The sequence below is a fragment of the Miniopterus schreibersii genome (genome assembly GCF_964146895.1).
Source record: "Miniopterus schreibersii genome assembly, chromosome: 19".
NCBI lineage: Eukaryota > Metazoa > Chordata > Mammalia > Chiroptera > Miniopteridae > Miniopterus > Miniopterus schreibersii.
Window position 1 is genome coordinate 6,221,200 of NC_138119.1, and position 19,847 is coordinate 6,241,046.

A 19,847-nucleotide genomic window follows, 5' to 3' on the forward strand; every position below is an offset into this window, starting at 1 on the left:
AGTTCCTCATTAAGAAGTAGAGACTTTAATTACTCATTTAAATAAAATTTTGTCATTGCCATATAATTGAAGGTACCTCTCTTTTTCTACTCTTTCCCCCTTAATGTAGCCAAGTTCACAGTTTGTCTTTGCTAGGGTATTTTAATTAGGATACTGCTGCATCTTAATTAGAAATGAAGTTACTCATTAGTCTTGAAAGTAATTGGATTCTCTCTAGGTTTGTCATATTTTGTGTTTCCCTTTTTTTTATAAGACGGAGGTGAGCATATGCATAACATGAAAATACTAATTGTTTTATTTTCCACTGCGTTTGCTAGCAAAGTTTTAGCCGTGACCTTCCTGAGTAAGGGGTGCAGTTGTGGTGGGGGATGTGGAAGGAATCTGTTTGTGTGTGGAAAAGACTGTTTTGTTTGCAGTTGTCAGTCTAGGTGCATGTCCCTGTGATCTGTTAAGAACCATAGATGGGTTTTAGGTAAATTCGCTTGAGAATGCTTTGTGGTGTAGTGGAAAGAGCATTTGTGCTGGTGATACCTACTTTTTCTTTAATCTTATACCAGTCATTTAACTATTTTTTCAGAATCCAGACTTCTCATCAAAATGTGGAAGCTGAAGTAGAAGACTTTTAGGGCCCCTTTCAGTTTAATACTATATTACTAGAGAGAGAAAATGCTTTCCAACTAGGAAAAAGAATAATTATTTTGTGAATATAGAAAGTCTTTATAAATTCAGGTAATTTGTGTGAATGGGTTAAATATCTGATGACAGCTATTCAAGTTGGGCTTAACCTAACTAAAATTAGGCTGGTGGTGGTAACATGTAGAGAAGTCTTTGGGGCACCTGCTGTTTTGGATAATTTTGACTTAGAAATAGAATGTAAATTATGATTTGGGGTAATTTTAAAGCATTATTTTCTAAAATAGCCTAAGTATTGCAGTAAAATTTACTAACCTTTTAAAAGCACATAGTTTAAAGCTAAACTCAGCCCCCAAATACTAAACATAATTGAAGAGTTAGTACTTGTGGATCAGCTTGGATGAGACAAGGGAGTAGTTTGTAAATAAACCTGTTAATCTTAAAAAATAAAATTGCATTTGTGGCAGTCACAGCTGACATTGGAACTCCATTACAAGGTAATTTTCTTCTTTAAAAAAAAAAAAAAAAAATTTTTTTTAGAGAGGGAGAGAGAGAAACAAATATTGACTGCTTCCTGCACACCCCTTACTGGGGATTGAGCCCACAACCTGGGCACATGCCCTGACTGGGAATTGAACCTGCGACTTTTGGTGCATGGGACGATGCTCTACCCAACTGAGCCACACCGGCCAGGGCGCAAGATGATTCTCTTGTCTTGGCAGAGTGTGTTTATGGTTTTGTGCCTCTGTGTTAACACTGTGCTTTTTAATGAAAAGAGTACATATTGCTCAAAGCACATCTGGTTTCCAGTCCCTTATCTCCAGATCGGTTGAGCTATGGATCTATAGTGACACCTAGTGGGTGACAAGGATATGAAATGAATTTCACAGCCAACTTCCAGGGCCTTTGGGCATCATGCATTTGCCCTGATGTTCCTTTTCTATTACAGTTGTCTTTGATTGGGATCTGGTTGTGGGGAAATGAAAAGGATCCCCATTGTTGTTGCCACATCATGGTGACATGGAAATGCCTGTTGCTCTTACTACCTGAATCAGCTTTGTTAAGATTACAGCAGATCTTCAAGATACATCATCCAATCCCCCGTGTTTAAGATGAGGAAGCAAACTGAAGCCAAGAGAAAAGTGACTGATGCAGCGTCGTGTAAGTAAGTGATGGAACCTAAACTGGAGCCTCTAATCTGGTCCCCAAGCGTTTGCTGCACCCTATACAGCCTTTATTTTGGAGTTTTCTTTTTAGTTTGAGACCGTGGCTTAGATGAAGAAGTGCATCCTCGATGTGTTCTTAGCAGACCCAGTACTGGTACAGAAAGGCAGAACCTCTTTCAATAATACAGGGCTGGCCTCAGAGGAGAACTGTTGACAAATGCAATCAAACGCTTTCTCTGTTAGTGAACATCCATGACGAAAAGACACAGCAGCGAGAACGGTCACTGGTGTCCAAGGAGGTGCTCACATCGAGGGAGGGTGGGGAGGGAAGATTAGACTGGACTTTTAAGCATCCTTCGGAGATTCTGTGACTGAACATTTTTTTTTTTTTTTTCAGTTACAGTTGACATACAATATTATGTTAGTTTCAGGTGCTGTGACTTTTTCTTTTTTTAAAATATACCTTTTTTACTTCAAAGAGAGGAAGGGAGAGGGCGAGAGAGAGAAACATTGATGAGAGAGTCATTGGTTGGCTGCCTCCTGCACTCCCCCTACTGGGGCTCGAGCCTACAACCCGGGCATTTCCTGATCGGGAATCGAACCTTGATCTGGATCATAGGTTGATGATCAACCGCTGAGCCACTCTGGCCAGAAGGTGCTGTGACTTTTCTCTAGCAAGGTCGAAAGCTCCCTTTGTTCAGATCACCCTTATTTCTGGTGTATAGCAAGGGAATTGGTATTAAAATACACACAATCGTTTTAGGGTTTGTGGCACATAGTTTAATCCAGATTGGATACATCCGGTACAGCAGTGGCACAGTGACTCAATACTGTAAATGATACACATTTTAACATATGCACTACAGTTTCAAAAGAAGACGACAGGAAACTCAAAGAGTTTTTTCTCTTTTTTTCCATAGAAAGTTTTCACGTTTCTCTTCCTGCGGGTTTGTACAGTAGTTCTTCTTTGCCATTGTGATGTTGGTAAGCAAAGCCCATTTATTATACGAAAATAGAAAAGAACACACTTGATGTTTTTCACGAGAACAGTTAACGGGGGAATTGACCTCTAAGGAAAACATTACATTGGAATGTCTGGTTATCAAAAATATACCATCCCTCCCACCTCCCAGGTTTGTAAAATAGTCTGTTGGTCCAAGGAGCCCCCAGGACTTGGGTCGGTGCCCTACACTGGTTAGAGTGACATCATCCAGTGTAGCGACGTAACCCAAGATGAATGTCATTCCCACACTTGATGAGGAAACACAGAACATTCTGAATAGAAAACAAGACTCGAAAGGAACCCCTTTAAAGCTTTTCTTTTGCCGATAACCACTCTCTCTTCGTTCTAATGATGCTCTTCATGATGCTGTTTGGGCTCCAAGGGCCACAGGTCATAACACTGTTTCTCCTTCAGTCATTTTAGAGCTTTGCCAATGATGAACTCTCATAAGGAAATCAGAAAGGGAAAATAGTCTTCCAGGTTTCCCGTTTGTCATGGTTACCATGTCGACTAGTTTAGAAGAGAAACTAATATTGCCTTAGTAATCTAAGATCCCAGCATTGAGAGCTTTCCGCCTCATAGTTACCTGGTAATTGAAGTGAGGGCGTCTGGACCACTGGAATTCATTAATAACCTCAAGATCCAAATTTAGCTCAGTTTCAATGGCTACCTCCAAAAAGTTAGGAAAAAGAGGAAGAAAATCCAGGTACATGTTTCAATGTACACTTTCCCTGCCTCTAGAGTAAGTGACATGATCCTGAACTGTCGGGATCATTGAAAACTGGGTAAATGCCTCAGCACGTCCAGGAGTTAACGCTTTTTATTAATGGAGATCAGCATGAACTGTCTTAATTTCTGTTCAGATTCTTTTTCTTTATTTTACTTCTCTCCTTGCTGATCTTAACACTCCTGTGATTGTAGACAGTTGTGTTCAACTGTCATTGAGAACTTCTGGCCTTTTGAACAGGATTCTACGCAGTTAGTCCTGAGCTCGACACTAGTTATGAAAACAGACGAAAGAGAAACTGTCCAGAGTTTGCTTCAGGGGTCCTGGCTCAGGATGGTTCTGAAAGGAATGCTTCCTCACCCTTAGTCACCACCCTTGACATCCAGGCATTAAAAATATAAGCAAGCCTCCAGGTAATGCAATGTGGCGTGGAGGAAAAGCCCCAGGACACGGTGCCTAGGCCCTGGATTGCAATCATAGTTCTGCCCTGTGAACTGGGGGAAGTCACTCAGCCGCTTCCTGCCAATCAAGGATTTAGTTCCTTGACTTACTATCACCAGTTGTCCTAGTAAGGATCGAAAGGACTACAGGAGGTATGCTTTGAAATGTCTCCCAGCCCTCTCTTCACTGAGAAGAGAGAGCACTTCACAAATGACCTGACTGTTCACTTGTTCCCCTGTTTTTGAGAGTTGATAGCCCAGGGCCAGGTCTACCCAGGGAATGGTGGTTCTTGGTAGCAGTCAGGTGGTTTCTGAGGGTCGTGTCCAAGGAGTACTGACATTTGCATAAGATTACATCTCTGGTCATAGCATATATTCTTTGATGAGTCTTCTCTGAAGCATCATTGCTTTGAGAGGTCGTGGGGAAAAGCACTAGACGTAACAGCCAAGGGACTTGTGTTCTGGTCCCAGCTCTGACACTGAATGACTGCATGACCTGGAGCAAGTCCTCTGGGCCTCAGCCTTCTCTACTGTAAATTGTTCTTTAATCTCTTCTAGTTCTGATACACTCAACACTTTATTTTCTCAGTTTCCATTCATCTGAATGTAGCCTATTGGCGTTTTTTTTTAATCCTCTCTAATGCTGAGTGGGGCAGGTGGTTTGGGGAACCTTCTACTATGCTGGGGTCATTGCACCAGAAAGCCACTGCCCCCGGAAGACTCTGATGTCTGGCTCTTCGGTCACTGGCCAGTGAGTGAGACTGACTAAGCTGGTTCGGCACACTGGCCCTCTTGTTAAATTCCAAATGCAGCGGCGCAGCCTGGCTGGACTCTGTTGTGCAGACGGGCCGCTCTCCTGGGTTGGCATCTGGCGGTCTCTTATCCGTGCCTAAGGCTGCACTGGGGGGTGGAGGCGAAGGGGACAGCCTAGTGGTCTTTTAGGAACTGGCATAGTGTGGGATTTGGAAATGAAACGGGAGGAATATAAAACATTTAGCTCATTAGGGTAAAAAATCGGGAAATTATTTGGAACATGATGGTTGAAATTTGTTCATTAATTTTTGTGGGAACCTCTGCGTGCTCCCTGGAGACAGGGTCAAGCGTCCTGGATTTTACCCGTCGTTGCTCTGACGCTGCGATGAGTCTTCTCAAACACAGGCAGTGTGGAGTGTAGGCAGCCGTGCTCTTATTTACCTCTATCCCTCGTCCCACTCAGTTCCTAGGATGTACACTTAGATCCTAGACGTTCCTGACTTTGTTCCATTACCCATGCTTTCAAAAGAAAAATTCCTTTTCCAGTCCTTTGTCTGCCCTCTGAACAGAGTTCAGCCCAGTCCTCCGCCTGCCCCATGTGTATGAAGTGACTGAATTTAAATGCTTGTTCTTAGGTGTGTTCAGGTTGTGTATACACATATTCCTCTGGACTGTAAAGCTTTTCTGCCACTTGCACCATAAGCCAAGCCCAGAGGGCCAGAGCCACCTCATTCTGGTGTTAGGGGGACATTCTGAGGCCAGACCCAGAGAAAGGACTTGGTCAGTGGTTGATGAGGATTGCCAGGGGGATGAAGGTGGAAGGCTCCCTTCCCCCGCCCTCTGCCCACCTGCCAGTTAGGTGCCACCTTATAACCCTGTGACTTTCCTCCTGTACAGGGTCAGTGGAGCTGGGATCATAGGGCAGGCGCCGAAGGTGCTCTCAGGCTCCTGGTAGTGAAACTCACCTAGACGGCTGTGGCGGGCAGATGGCCTGCAGTTAACAGCTAGCTGAGCTGTGGAATGACACGGACAGAGCTCCTGAGGGCTCGTGTGTCTCTGGGCCCAGGCTAGAGAGACTGCAGTAGGGTACCTGGGGATCATGAGGGCAGGGAGGGCTTTGTCACTAACCCTGATGCCAGGGAGGGCTTTGTCACTAACCTCGGCTACAAGCAGTGAGAATGGAGAGGAGTCCAGAAATGCTGTTCCAGCCCCACCAGGGTGGGAGCCATGTGACCAGAAACACTGTCCAGGCTCCCAGAAATAATATTCGCTCCCCACTCCGGATATCAGGAGTCTTCAGGGACATCAGGCCTGAAGACTCTTCAGACCTCAAGACACCTTTCAGACCAGGTAAGAATCATCTAGAATCTCTTACTTGCTTTCACACTTTGGCGCACCCTTCACGAGGTACAGGGGCTTAACCTTCTGCAGCCTGTGTGGTCCCCACCAACGCTGCCCTCTCTCCAGGGAGATGCTCCCGAGGCCTCTGGGCGGAGCTCGGGATGGGCTTCATGGTGGGAGCCAATGGCCTGTGGCAGCAGTGCCCGGGTTTCTGTCCTCTCTCCACCGGGAAGAGTTGGCTATTCCCCTTCTCAAGATCCCGGTGTGATAAATCAGGCCGTTCCCCGTATAAGCCAGACGGAAGCTGCAAACCCTGGCGGCTCCAGCCATGGGGGGAGCACTGAGCCCTCCAAGGGGGACTTCCCTCCTCCCGGAACCCTCTTTTGGCACCATTCCTTTCTCCCCCACAACTGCATTCACACTAACACACTTCCAGGCGCACGGCTGCAGGTGCCTGCGGTGGGGAAGGTCGCACTGGCATGTCAGGATCACCGGGGTCCATGTAGAGACAGACGCTGGACAACTGACAAACAGCCAGGGGTGAAGCAGAGGGACAGAGACGGGACAGGGACAGACCGGGACACGCCGCTGTGTGGTCGCGGCAGCTTTGCAGGTCAGCTGGGCAGGGGGGCCCAGGCTCAGTTACCTCCCCACCTGGGGGATGGAGAGAGAACTCAGCAGTAACTGGCTCCTTAGCCTAAAGCTTTTGCTATAAAAAGGGGAAAAAAGAAAAAAAACGACCCTCACAAAATGCATCGTTTTGGTTCAAAGGTACTGGGTCCACGGAGGAAAACGTTTCCTAAAAATCCAGTGGTGGTTTGGTTTCCACCTTTTCCCATGAATAAATATTATCCATTAAGAGCCTTGAAAAGGTGCTTAAATACACAGTGTTATATTTCCTTCCTGTTTTGCATGTGACAGCTCGGCCTCTGCTGCTCTTGGTCTCGTGTTTTCCTCACTGGGGTCTCCAGAAACAATTATTTGGTCTGAGGCTCCCCCTCCGGGCCCTGTCCTGGCAGGCAGCAGCCTCCACCCCCTCGGCACCATCCCCTACCCTGCCCCCTCCTCTGGCCCCAGTGACAGGCTGGACCACAGGGCTGGGTCCCTGCTGCTCTTGTTCCTTCCAGGCACGAGTTTCAGTGCTGGGGGTGGGGGTGGGGGCAATGGGGCAGGCAGGATGCGAGCAGGGGAGAGGGGGACAGGGTGGTCCTAGTGGCCACCCACCAACATGCCGGCCCGCCTCACTCCCACCCCCCGCACTGGCCCTGTGTCCGGTGGCTTTACAAGGCGGAGACCTTGACAACGTTGCTGGCTATGGCAGGAATGTTCCTGTTGGGGCCTGGGCTGGCAGGGGGCGGCCGGCTCTCGCCCTCGGGAGTTAGCGCTGGGGGCGTGGGGATGCTGATGATGGCTGTGGTGATCTGGGATGTTTTGCAGTTTGGTCTCAGTCCGTCGTCTGCTTTCAGATTAAGGCTGGAGCGACTGGGATCAAAAAAAAGGGTGAGTTGAAGATAGTGCCTCTTGCTAGTGGCCCAAAGTTTTCTTGACCCCTGACATTTCTAGCTCGTCGTAACTAGGGGGAGCTTTCGGCGTCCCTCCGGCTCTGGTTTGGGTATCAGCCCATAATCATCCATCCAAAGCTTCATTCCTAAACTACCAGCAACTGCAAAGTCGTGGATACTGGGCTTTGGGCTCAGAGAATAGCTTTCCCCCTTCGGTGGGTTGTGTACCTATCATTTGACTTTTGTTTTCCCTGAATTCCTTGCAACTCACTGGAGGGGTGGGGAGTGACCTAAATATTTGCAGAGGAAGGAGGGAAAGTCAGTCTGTGATTCAAAGTCAGCCTGGGACAAGCTGTGTCTTACACAAGTCTGCAAATTAGTTCCTTGGTCCATTCTCTGCACAGGCATAGGCCATTTGTGGATTTTTGGGGGGAGTTATTTTTTCTGGTATCTAATCACACATTGGGCCAAAGCCTGCTTACAGTACCCCCAAAGTGTATGAAGGGCGAGAAGGAAGGTGGAGCTAGGGGTGACCCGATGCATTAGATTAGGGGGTGGAAGGCTAGGGGTTCTCCTGAGGCTGAGATGGTTTAGCTCTGTGGGTGGGCCTCTGGGAGTGACGGGAGGGAAGGCGCCCACCTGGTGGTGAGGGAGGGCTGCTCACTGCCCTGGATGTGGATCGTGCTGAGCTCTTGCATGCTGCGCAGGCGGGTGGCCGGCAGGTTGGAGTTGGGCAAGTGTGTGGTCTTCTTACTACGACGGGAGCAGCAGGTGGTCGTGAGGCCCGGGTGGCTGGACAGCGAGGGACTTCTTGTGGACGGGTAGTTCTGCATTGAACTCTCCATGCAGTTCTGCTCGAACATCTGCTCATCTATGAATTCGTGGTTCTGTGGGAAGCAGGAGGAGGAGACGTAGGAAGGAGGTAGGAAGGAGGGGCACGAGCCCCCGGACTCGATGGCTGCCTCCCAGCTGCCTGGGGCACAGATGGGCATCAAGTGAAGAAGGGGAGAGGGTTTGAGGGCAGCCCTGGCCGTCAAGTTGAAGGGGGGGCTGCAGTTAAGTCATGATGTGGTTCACACGCCATCTCCAGCATGAGCTGAAGGGGTACAGAAAACATGGAGGGGCTTAGTAGCAGAGACCGGACTTACTCCGCAGGCTCCACACAGGACCCCGGGGGGCAGGGAAGGAGGTGCTGCTGTGCGTGGTGTGTGCTGGGTTGTCTTTTCTGGATTGAATGGAGGGAGCCTCAGGAATCTTGGGTAAGCGTGAGACAGAAGCTCAGAAAGGTGCTGGGTTACCCACAGAACTGGGAGAGCTTTCCTCTTGAAGGCCAGGGGGTCAAGCTGTCAGGGTCATGATTTCTTTTAATTATTGTTTTGGGTTTTTTTCACCTGATTATGGGATATGGGTACCTGGGGCTATGGATACCTGGAGGCATAGGGTTCCCTAAGTCAAAGGTAAGCATGGGAAGGGAATGCTAACAGCCTCCTGACTAGAGGCCAGCAGGGTGGGTTGGAGCTGAACCCAAGAGAAATACAAATGACTGTTTGCCCCAGGTGACTAAACATCTATGGCACCAACGATCTGGCCAAGGCTGCCAGGGTACAGGGACAGTCTGAGAGGTAGCACGAGACCAGAGCTCAGAGACCAGCCCTGACCCGGATACCAGCCGTCCCTGTGGAGCTGGGGAGGTGGCCCAGATGTGGCCCAGATGTGGCACTGGACACTCCCAGGATACCAACACAGGTGCCATGTTCCTCCACCCCCTCCAAGCCCCTGGGGAAGTTAAAGAGGGAATCGGAAAGGCAGCTGGACGGTTCACGAAAAACAAAGCCTGAGCTGGTGCTGGGAGTGACGGCAGTGGGAGGAGAAGCCGCAGAGGCGTCAACAGCACATGCAGAGAACCAGACCAGGGGCGCGTGAAGGATCCACAGACTCAGAGCAGTCAGAGAGGGAAACATCAATTAATTTTTAAAAAGTTATACCTTGATGGTGGACGTTCGTACAGACAACAGGGGATCATCCACAAGATAGGACAACCCCTACAGGACAACATGCCAACAGAAGATAGAAACACCATTGATTGTACATTCCGGCATTCCCAAGCTCAGAGCTGATGTTCAGCCTCTCAGGCCCAGCATTCCACCCTGGAGTCCCACATTCCAGCCCTGCCCCCAGCATTCCCCCTCCTCTCCCCAACATTCCACCCTTGGCTCCAACATGACCCTGCCCAGACCCCACGTTCATTCCTCCCACCCCAACATTTCTGCCTCTTCCATCCCGACATTCCTCCCCTAAGACCCAGCATTCCACCTCCTCGGTTGCAATACCCCACCCCCACAATCCGACATTCTCTCCCTCAAGTTCAGCATTCGCCCCTTGGTTGCCAACATTCCACCCCTAGATGTCCAAATCTCATTTCTTCAGTGCCAACATTCCAGCCCTTCAGACCCAAATCGTTTCACCCATTCTACCCAGCACATGCAACTTGGAAAGGGCAGTTGGGGCCGGGCCTATCCCTTTGGCAAGCTCTGAGTCTTTGAAATTCCAGATTACGCGTATGCAGTTCCTGACCCTAAGAAATATTTGGTAAGTCTGGAAACATGCGTTTTCAGAGCACCTCCCCATTTCGCGCAAGTCCTCGCTGGGCTCAGCTGCCACCCGTAGTGTCCACGTTTGGCTCATAGTAAGAGTCAAACCACATCAGGGAGGCCGGGATGTGGAACGTGGAGAAGCTGAAAGTTCCTCCTTAGTGTGCCGAGCTCTGGCTGCAGGCTCTCTGGGGAGGGAGTTTCTAGAAAAGTCTCTTTGACTGCCTACCCAGACTTTTCCTCCCTCCCTACTGTTCCTAACACTTCCTGCCAAGGGTCCAGGACGGGCCCACTGCCCTTCCTCCGTCTGTTAGTGAGGTACAGGCATCATTCCACATTCCAACTGTGACGCCCTGAGCTCCCCGGGTGGCAGGTGACCAAGAGGAAGTGGTCACAATAAAAATCCCTGCTTAGGGAGATATAGGTGCTGCCTCCTTTATTCACTGCCCCCTGTGAAGAGGAACGTAGGGAGCAAAGGGACCCACACATGGCATCAACCTAGCCCCAGGGACAGGACAGGGACTGACACTTGTCTCTGCTATAACACAGCAGTCTCGTAGGAATTCAGGCCTAGTTTTGAAGAGGGAGGCCCATCAGAACTGGGAAGTGGGCCATGGGACTGGTGTCAGGGGTGGAGAGGCTGGGGTGATGGCCTCCTCAGCGCTGCTGCAGGGCACAGCTGGCCCCTACCTTGGTGACTTTGCCCCACTGCTGGGGTCTTCCTCCCGAGGCTTGAGGGAGCCTCATCACTACCGTTTGGATCTGAAGGGGGCAGATTTTGACCTCCAAAGCTGGGCCCAGGATGAAGATGTAGGTAGAGCTCTCTGAGCTCGGACCCTCGTAACAGGGCCAGGGGCCGGGGTGAGGGAGGTGGCAGTGGGCGGGACTCACAGTGGTTTTTTCCAGGCAGTGCAGCAGGTGATGGTGCTGGCTCTCGATGAGCGAGGTGGTCTTGCCCATGTGCTCCTCTTCAGGGGTGCCCTGGCGAGACAGCAAGAGAGACGAGTGTAGAGCTTGCGAGTCTCCCTCTCTCTACCCCTCATTTCCCCACAGCGGTAGGAGGGCACCAGAAAAATCTGGGTGAAGCAAATTTTAGGGTCACCGTAGAACACGCCAGCCTTTGGGCTGGGGTCCTTGGTCTAAAGCTGGTTTAGGGGTAGCAGTGACAATCCCATGAGAGAGGAATGCGGAGGAGATGCTACCTGGGGAAAGTTTGGGAACATGTCCTCAGGGTTCAAACTGGGGCTTTGAGGAGGGACTGCTGGTGCCCCGACAAGAAAACAAGTCCATCAGCCCCTCCACCTCCCCAGCCCAGGTCCTCTAGGCCCCTCCCATCCCCTCCACCCCCCAGCCCAGGTCCTCTAGGCCCCTCCCATCCCCTCCACCCCCCAGCCCAGGTCCTCTAGGCACCTACCATCAGCTCCAGGGCCTCGTTGAGGAGCCCATTGCGCTTGCTGTGCAGGTAGGCATTGGAGCTGCCTGTTTTGGCCACACGGATCCTGGCAAGGCGGGCTTTCTGTGATTGGCAGAGATAATCAAAGAGTGAGGTCTAAGGACTGTGACCCTGGCAAAGCAGAGCAAGGGGTGTCCCAGGGACACTGGGTTCCCAGGTGATTTCAGATGCAGGGGAGGAGGCTGCCTCCCCAACCTCATGGATCTCTGTTCATAGGCCCGGGGACTGGGTCTGAGAGACAGTGTCATGATCAGAGTTCCCAGGGGTTTCCACTCGCTTCTCCAGCCCAGGTGTCATCCTGGCAGGAGAAACACTGTTCATCAAAGTCCCCTCTCCTTCCAGAAGTTCCCTGACCTTTCTCGACTCAGTATTGTGTTGGGTGTTTCTCACCTCTAATGGGCTGCGAGCTCTTCAAGGAGCATATGTTACTCCCGCGATCCCCCCCAAGGGTCCAGTGCACGTCGCTGCGTACAGCAGGTGCCCCAATATTGGTCATTTATGAAAAAAGCAAAAAGTGTGCATATGGGCCCAACGCCTCTTCACTCTCCGCTTTCTGTGTTCCCCTTAGCACTTGTTACGAAGGTGGTATCCCTTTTATATACTTGTCCCGTTACTGTCTCTCTCCCCGCCAGAACATAAACTCCGTGAGGGCAGGAGTTTTTGATTTTTTCACTGATGTATCCCCGGCGCCTAGCAGTTTTAAAATAAATGAATGAATGTGCAGTTGCACATCTGTCTTTGGGAGTGGGTGCGTGCACGGGTGTGTGAGTATATGCTTTTTAAGCCTATTTTTGCCGTGCATGGGGGTGGGGACGAGTGTGGGAGCGTGTGTGTCTGTGCGTGTGATGGAGGGGAGGGTGGGACGCGTTTCCATACAGCACGTCAGCTCGAACCAGGACAAGTGAAAAGTCCCGGCTCCCACCGGGCGGCGGGCAGCACGCCTCCCGCGGGAGGGTGGGTGGCCTCTCCACGTGAGCCCATCTCTCATTTGCAGAGGCAGAGGGAGGGGCTGGACACACCGCTCCCGCTGGCTGCTCTCCTCCCTAATGGTCACAATCAGTGTCATTATGTCAGCAGCAGAACCACAGAGTGAGGCCACAGAGGAAAGAGCCTCTGGGAGAGGGAGGAAGCACCAGCAGAGGGGTTCCTGCTGGTTTAGGAAAATGCAGCCTGAGGCGTGTGCTCTTGCAGCCCCAGCCCCAGGCCCTGGCCGCTGGATGCAGAGGAGCCCCAGGCACTCAGAGGGCTCGGCTGGGGCAGGGGGCTCGGCTCCCTCCTCCTGCCTCTGGGAATGTCAGCGCGTCCATTCCCATTGCTTTTCGCCCTCTCCCCAGCACGGGAAAGTGTTCCCTCCTAGTGTCCAGCTGGGCCAGCTCATCTGCTAAAAGGAAGCCAAGGACTCCGAGTTGGGCCATCGACAGAAGCACAAAGGACAATTTCTACCTCTTGTTTCCTGGGAGCCGCCCAGTGGCCAGCATGTCCCTGCAGGGACAATTCAACCCCCTTCCCTGGCTTCCAAATACGGAAGAGGCCAGGACTTGAACTTGGAAGATCTGCTGTGGTTTCTGAGGAAGACGCTCTCCTAGACGGAGAGGAGGAAAGGGGACCTGGGGGAGATAGGATGGTAAGTAGCCCTGTTAGTGTCCTCTCTCTGAGCCAGAACATTCATTCAAGGCCAGGACAGTTCTCAGTCCTGGGGTCCTGCTCCAGCCCTCGGTCAGCCAGTGTCTGCCTCCAAGCAAGGTCCTTGTGGGGGATGTTCTCCTTTTGGGCCCGGACTGGGTGTTGAGTAGCATATGGAAATGTAACTGCCTCGAGCTCATTACTGCCCTACGTAACTCGATCATGCCACTTAGAGCTCGACCTTTCTCGCGTCTGGGGTCTGTCTTCATTACGTTCTAGAGATGAAAGATTCTCCTGTTCTCCTCTGTGGCACTTCTTTTAATCTTATCTTACCCTGGGCTCCATTAAAGCAACAGATTGTCATATCAAATGTACTGTATCGTTTAATCATTTCCCACGCAGGATAAAGAGGTTTGCAACCTGTTTACAGAACCAGACCCAGAGCCTGAAATTTGGGGAGGCTCTGTGGCTTGGCTTTGAGCCCCTGTGGGCCGGCGTCTGGGGCTCACACATATCTTTGCCTTCTGCGTGCAGCCCAGAGCTGCTCACTGAGCAGGTGCTCAAGCGGGCTCGTGAGGCCCAGGAAGAAGGAAGCCAGGCCTGGGTCAGAGACCCACGCAGGGGAAGGCTGCAGTGGCTCCATCGTGTGGACCGGCCAGCTTCACTCCCATCGGCCATCAGGACGACATGAGAGTCTGAGGTCACCTCGGCTCTTTTAAAGACGAGAAGTGGCCCTGGCCAGGTGGCTGGGTTGGTTGGAGCGTTGTCTTGTGCACCAAAAGGTTGCAGGTTTGATCCCCGGTCAGGACACATACCCAGGTTGTGAGTTCAATCCCTGGTCGGGGCACGTACAGGAGACAACCGATGGATGTTTCTCTCGGACAGCTGTTTCTCTCTCTCTCCCTTCCTCTCTAAAAATCAATAAAAACATATCCTCGGGTGATGGTTTAAAAAAATAAAGACAAGAAATGGGGGGCATGCGGGGAAGTGACTGATCGGGGCAAGGCGGGCGGTCTTCCGGCCCAGCTTCCATACCATCCGTCTCCTCCTCCCCCGAACCTCAGGCAAGTTTCTAAACTTGATGCGCCAGGCCCGGGAAGCTGCATTTTCCACAGGCGTGGAGATGCCGGGGTTGGAGGAGGGGTCTGGACGGAGGATGCGGCCACCCTGGCTGCAGTCCCAGGAATGGTCTCTGCTCAAGCCTCTGCCGGTCCCCCGGGCGCCCCTTCCTCGCCTCCCGGTGACGGATGCGAGAAGCAGGCAGTATTCTCGTAGTTTCTCTTCTCCCCCCTCTTGTATTGTCTCTCTTTTCTCCCTCCTCTCCCGGGAAGTCCAAGGTGAGAAGGTGGAAGAGAGCTGAGCAACCTTGAGGGGAGACAGTACCCAGGGCAGTGAAAACGCTGTAAATATTTACTCTGACTTCAAAGGGAGCCTGGAGGGGAGCAGGAGGGGGGTGGACGGCGGGGGCAGAGGGCGGGAGTCTCATCTTTGGCACCGGCAGAGGGAGGAAGGTGCCAAAGCTGCTTCCTCCTGGATTTAATCACACGGCCGAGCTTTGCAGATTCCCCGGGGAAAGGGCCACTGTTCCATCCTGCGCGTGGATGGGATGCTCTAGGAGGCAGGCGGGGGCGTGAGGATGGAAGGGGCGGGAGCCCGGGGGAGCGCAGCTCGGGTGCGGCTGTTGTGGGCACAGCCTAGGCTCCGGGGCGAGCTGAGAATTCCTTTGACCCTCGCGGGCTCTGCTGCATTCCTGGCGGGCGGGGGTGGGGGCTGCAGGTGGCCCCCTGGGCCTTCGGCCTCAGGCTCCCGAATTTGATAAGGAGAGCCCAGTGTCTCCCTGCCCCTTGCTCAGGACGGCATCATGAATTCAGAGCTTGTTCGAGCTGGCTGCTGACGGGAACAGGCAGGAGATAAGACTTCTATTTCTGGGGTGGCTAGCAGGGGAGTGGGGGAGGAGCCCTGACCTTGGGTGAGAAGGTAGGAAACGGGCGCTGGGGGATGCGAGGGGACAGCACAGAGCAGCGCAGGCCGGCCGCAGAACTGGCCCCGGTCAGGATGAGCCAGGATACCTCTCGCAGGGCAGAGCAGGGAGACAGCGGAGCGAGGAGGGGCGGCCACAAGGTCACACGGAAGGCCATGTGCTGGGATTTACTATATAATTTTGCAACCTATACTCTATCATTAAGCACTATTACATGTAAATCAGTATACACTCAGGAGCTGGCTCACGCGCACATGCGGCTTTATGTCATTCAGGACACAGGCCGGCTCTGCAAACCTGCGTTCCGCCCCGCCTGGGGGGGGGGCTGCCCTGTGGGTGGCGGGCCAGCCGCAGGGACCACGCGAGGAGGAAGCAGCTCAGCTGCAGGGCATAGGGCCTGGCACATAGTAGGTGCTCAGTAAATGTTTGTGGAGTGAAATGAAAGAAAGAATAAAGTCGGGACACCAAACCTCAGGCTTCCGTAAGTGACCCTTTCACTGAGGTCCCTGTGGCCACTGCACCCGGAAGTCTCCCTGGAGTGACATGCTCCGAGGGATGGCAACCCTCTCTGTCTCCCCTTTCCTGGTAAAAGCCACCATCCAAGAACCTTCACTGGCCAGGTGTCAGGCGGGGTGGGGGGAGGTGGATGAGCTGTTCCGGATGGAAGGGGAGACCGGTCAGGACAGGCGGCTTCTGTCCACACACTCGAGCTTCCTGCTGTCTCTCCCCACTCGGGAAGGAAGCATGAGGGCCTCCCCCACCCTGCCTGCGCCACCAGGGGACACTGGACACACTGAACTTTCCCAGGGCCCACAGTTCTGCTCCTGATCCTCATGGCAGTTCTGTGCCTTGACCCTGAGACACCCCGAGGTGACTAAAGCCACTGTGCCGTCTGCCCCTGAACTCCACGGCCTCCGAACGTTCTTTCATTCATTTTTCTTTTCAGCAGATTTATTTTTGTCACTGTGCTCTGGGCAGGCTATTGTCGGGTATTGAAAAGCGATGTCCCCCAGGCAGTTCCGGGCTGGGAGAGGGAGGCGTCCAGAGCACTGCCGAGTGGCGGTGGCTGAGATCTAGGAAGGGGAGCCAGGGCCCCAGGAAATTGCACAGAATATCCAAAAAGGAGATAATCAGCCTTGGATCACTGAGGGCTTGTTGCATTTGCAGCTGGCTGGGGATGGAATGCCCTGGTAGGAGGAGGGGACATGAAGCTACCTTACCTTTCAAAGCCCGAGGGCATCTGCTGAAGTCCCCCAGGAACTCCGGGCCTGGCAACCAGACTGTGACAGGTGCCAAGGCAGAGGGCCAGGCCCCACTCTGGTCCAGCAGCCCCGCCCCGCCCCGGGTCTTGGGCTTACCTTCTGTGCCCTGCGTTTGTCAGCCCTCTGATTCTGGTGGTAAATCCGGCTGAAGTTGGAAACGATCACAGGGACCGGCAAGGCGATGACCAGGACACCACTCAGCGAGCAGATGGACCCGAAGATCTTCCCAGCAATCGTCTTGGGCACCATGTCTCCATATCTGAGGGGGAGAGAAACAGGTGTAAGGAAGAGGGGCCACCGGGGAAACAAGTCAGAGTCCCCTGCCAATCACTGACTAGTTCACTTATCCATCCAACCATCCATCCATCCATCCATCCATCCATCCATCCATCCATTCAACAACTGTTCAGAGTTCCTCATATGTGTCAGGTGCTGCGATAAGACCTGGGAATGAACAAAACAGACAAGACCCTTATGTTCACAGAGCCAACACCCTGCAAGGTGAAGACCATAAACAGGTAAGTGAACTCATAAGACCACCCTGACCTGTGGGTACTTCTCTGGAGGGGACACGGGTGCTGTGCCAGGTCGGGGAGTGTGGTCAGGGTGGGCCTCTCTGAGGAGAGAACATTTAAACGGATCTGAAAGGACCTTCGCCCCTGGGAAAGAGTGTGCCGGGCAGAGGGAACAGACAGTACGGAGGCCCTGAGGTAGAAGGGGCTTAGCTTGTTCTAGTCAAGGTTAAAGGGCCAGCGGGGCTGGGGGGAGGGAGCAGTTACACAAAAGGGGGTGGGGGCGGTAGGCAGGGGCCCGATCGCACGGCGCAACCAAGAGCCATGGGTGAAGTTTAAACAGAAAAGCAACACGGTCTCATTCGTGGTAATAAATAACACGTAACAAACCCACCTTCCACTGGCGTGGAGATTTCTAATTTATAAGCACTTTTTTTTTTAATATATCTTTATTGATTTCAGAGAGAGGAAGGGAGAGGGAGAGAGAGAGGTAGAAACATCTATGATGAGAGAGTCATTGATCGGCTGCCTCCCACATGCCCCCCGACTGGGGATGGAGCCCGCAACCCGGGCATGTGCCCTGACCGGGAATCGAACCCCGATCCCCTGGATCCTAGGCCGACGCTCAACCGCCGAGCCACGCCCGGCCGGGCTCTAATTTACAAGCACTTTTACACACGGAGCCTGTGGACATGGCGTCCTAGAGCCCATCCTCCAGACGCAGCCACTGAGGTGTGAGGTGAACTGCCCTCGGGCGGGTACAGCTGGGATGAAACCCACTCCTCTTGCTTTCATCTCTTTTCTACAAACCACGCTGAGTGAGGGAGAACCCCGAGCTCCAAAACTCAGGCCCTTGAGCCGGGAAGCCACTCTGGGGCAGAGCTGGCTCCTCTCGGAGCTGCTCCGAGAAACCCTTAAGTACTTCACACTGCGGCAGCTGCCCCCTGGGACCACTTGGCTGGGTCCCCCGCAGCCCCGGGCAGCTGGGCCAGGGCCTCTCTCCTCCAATCAGTAAAACTCTCCACAGCAGTTAAGTGTCTAGTCTCTTCTTTATTGAGATAATTTCAAGGACTTATTAAGCAAAGAGCAGGTGAGACTCCTTTGGCCACAGCCAGAAACACCATCTCACGGCTTCTGGAGCAGAAACAGGCTTAGGAGGACCAGGAATCGTTGCTGCTGAAATAGTGAGGTTCCAAGTCACTTGTCGTGAGGGGGCCCCAGCGTGGGCTCCAGCACGGTCACCTCGGGAGCACCTGAGGGCCTTGGGGCTGTGCCGTGGTGGGCATGTGTTTGGTGAGCGAATGAATGATTTCACCTACGCCTCTCACACCCCGAGAAGTCGGCTCCCATCTCGAGAAGTGTCTTCCTCTCCTTCAGTGTCCAGGCCTTTGTCCCGGCTCAAACTGTCTCAGTCATGCCACTAACGTCGAGGCCTGCGAGAGCTCCTAGGAACTCAGACACCACGCTTGCTTCTCGGCCACCATCCTCAGGAGTGGCCGCCAGCGAAGCGGTTGAGAACTTGGCTTCTGGAGTCAGGTGACCTGGGTTCAAGACCCACCCAGCTCCACCAAAAAATAACTGCGCGACTTTGGGGGAATGCGGCCCCCTTGGGGCAGGCCACTTCCGTGTGGAGTTCGGGCCACCGTATATTCTATGGGACACGGATGAACTGGACCATGTCCAGAGGAGGGGGGCTGGGGTGGTGAGTTGTCTGGAAACCCTCTCACAGGGGAAACAGTCAAAGAAATGGGGACAAGTGGACAGGGCCTGGGCTAGGAAATTCACGTGCGTCATGGGGTCCCATAATGACCCCATGTATCCGGTAGGGTTGCCCCTCAGAGGGATGGGGGGCTGAGGTCCAGGGAGGTCAGTGACCTGCTCAAGATCACTCAGGCAGCAAGAGGCAGAACTGCCTGGGTTCGAGCCCAGGTGGGTCCATTTCCACTGCCCTGCGCAGTCCTCCCATCTGCTCCCTGGGGCCGGGAGAGGGGTGGGGAGGCCCTGCGGAGTCAGCCGGAGCTCACCCTTCCCGTCGCCCCGCCTCAGCGGCACACGCACAGCGCCACGCTACCGGGAGCAAACCCTGGCCCTGCCACTTATCAGCCCGCGACTTTGGGCGCGTTGCTTGGCTTCCCTGACCTCAGTTTCCTGCGATTGATAAAACAACGATACCGGCTTCACAGGGTTATTGGAGGGATTAAATGAGTTACTATTTGGAATGCTCGCTTCTGGCGCACAGTAGGAGCTTGGCTTTAAATACGTCTGGCTTTAAATAAACCCTGGACTTAGACCACCGTCGTTTCTAGACTGGACTTAGGCAAAAGCCTCTTAACCAGGCTTCTCGCTCCCGATTTTGTTCCCCTTTAATTTACAAAGAGTGTCTTCTAAAAATACACATCCCAGGGCGTCATCCCCCTGCTCCAAGCGCTTCAGTGAGTGTTGCTGGAACGTGTGAGCGAATGAAGAAAACCCGTTGTTGCAGAGACGACGTGCCTGCGACACGGGACCGCTCGCTATCCGGTGGCAGCGGCTGCTGGGGATCGTGCCCGCCAGGGGCCGTGGTGCCCCCTGGGGCCCCGCCTTACAGTCCTAAAGGCTTCGGTGGCCTATTTTCTCTGCGGAACTTTGAGGAAAGAGAGGAGTGAGAAAAAGAAAAACGAAAAATGTCCTGGCCTCAAAAAAAATGGAAGCTGTGTCTTTGTTCCCTTTTTGGCCTCCCTCCTCTCATGCCAGTAAGGCCCCTGCCCTCCTACCTTCTCCCGGCTCTGCGCCTGGAGGAAAGGAAGGGACAAGAAAGCCCCTCCTGGGGGCGACATCCCAGGTACCGATGAGCTACGGTGCTCGCCCCAGACGGCCGGCT

The 19,847-nt window shown here is 52.9% G+C and overlaps 1 protein-coding gene across 5 annotated transcripts in view; it reads right to left on the bottom strand.

Moving 5' to 3' along the window:
- Positions 1-2,560: 2,560 nt before the first annotated feature.
- The window catches only part of KCND3 (potassium voltage-gated channel subfamily D member 3), a 141,803-nt gene continuing 124,516 nt past the window's right edge, over positions 2,561-19,847 (bottom strand). For 3 of the 5 annotated variants that reach the window (XM_081121286.1, XM_081121284.1, XM_081121285.1), the window contains exons 3-8: positions 16,572-16,734; positions 11,571-11,672; positions 11,048-11,137; positions 9,551-9,607; positions 8,205-8,452; positions 2,561-7,545 (exon numbers count right to left, since the gene is read on the bottom strand). In XM_081121286.1, coding sequence (XP_080977412.1) covers positions 7,344-7,545; positions 8,205-8,452; positions 9,551-9,607; positions 11,048-11,137; positions 11,571-11,672; positions 16,572-16,734 — 862 coding nt within the window. In that variant the 3' untranslated portion in view covers positions 2,561-7,343. The remainder of the gene's footprint in view (positions 7,546-8,204; positions 8,453-9,550; positions 9,608-11,047; positions 11,138-11,570; positions 11,673-16,571; positions 16,735-19,847) is intronic. The other 2 variants (XM_081121287.1, XM_081121288.1) reach the window with 1 other exon arrangement.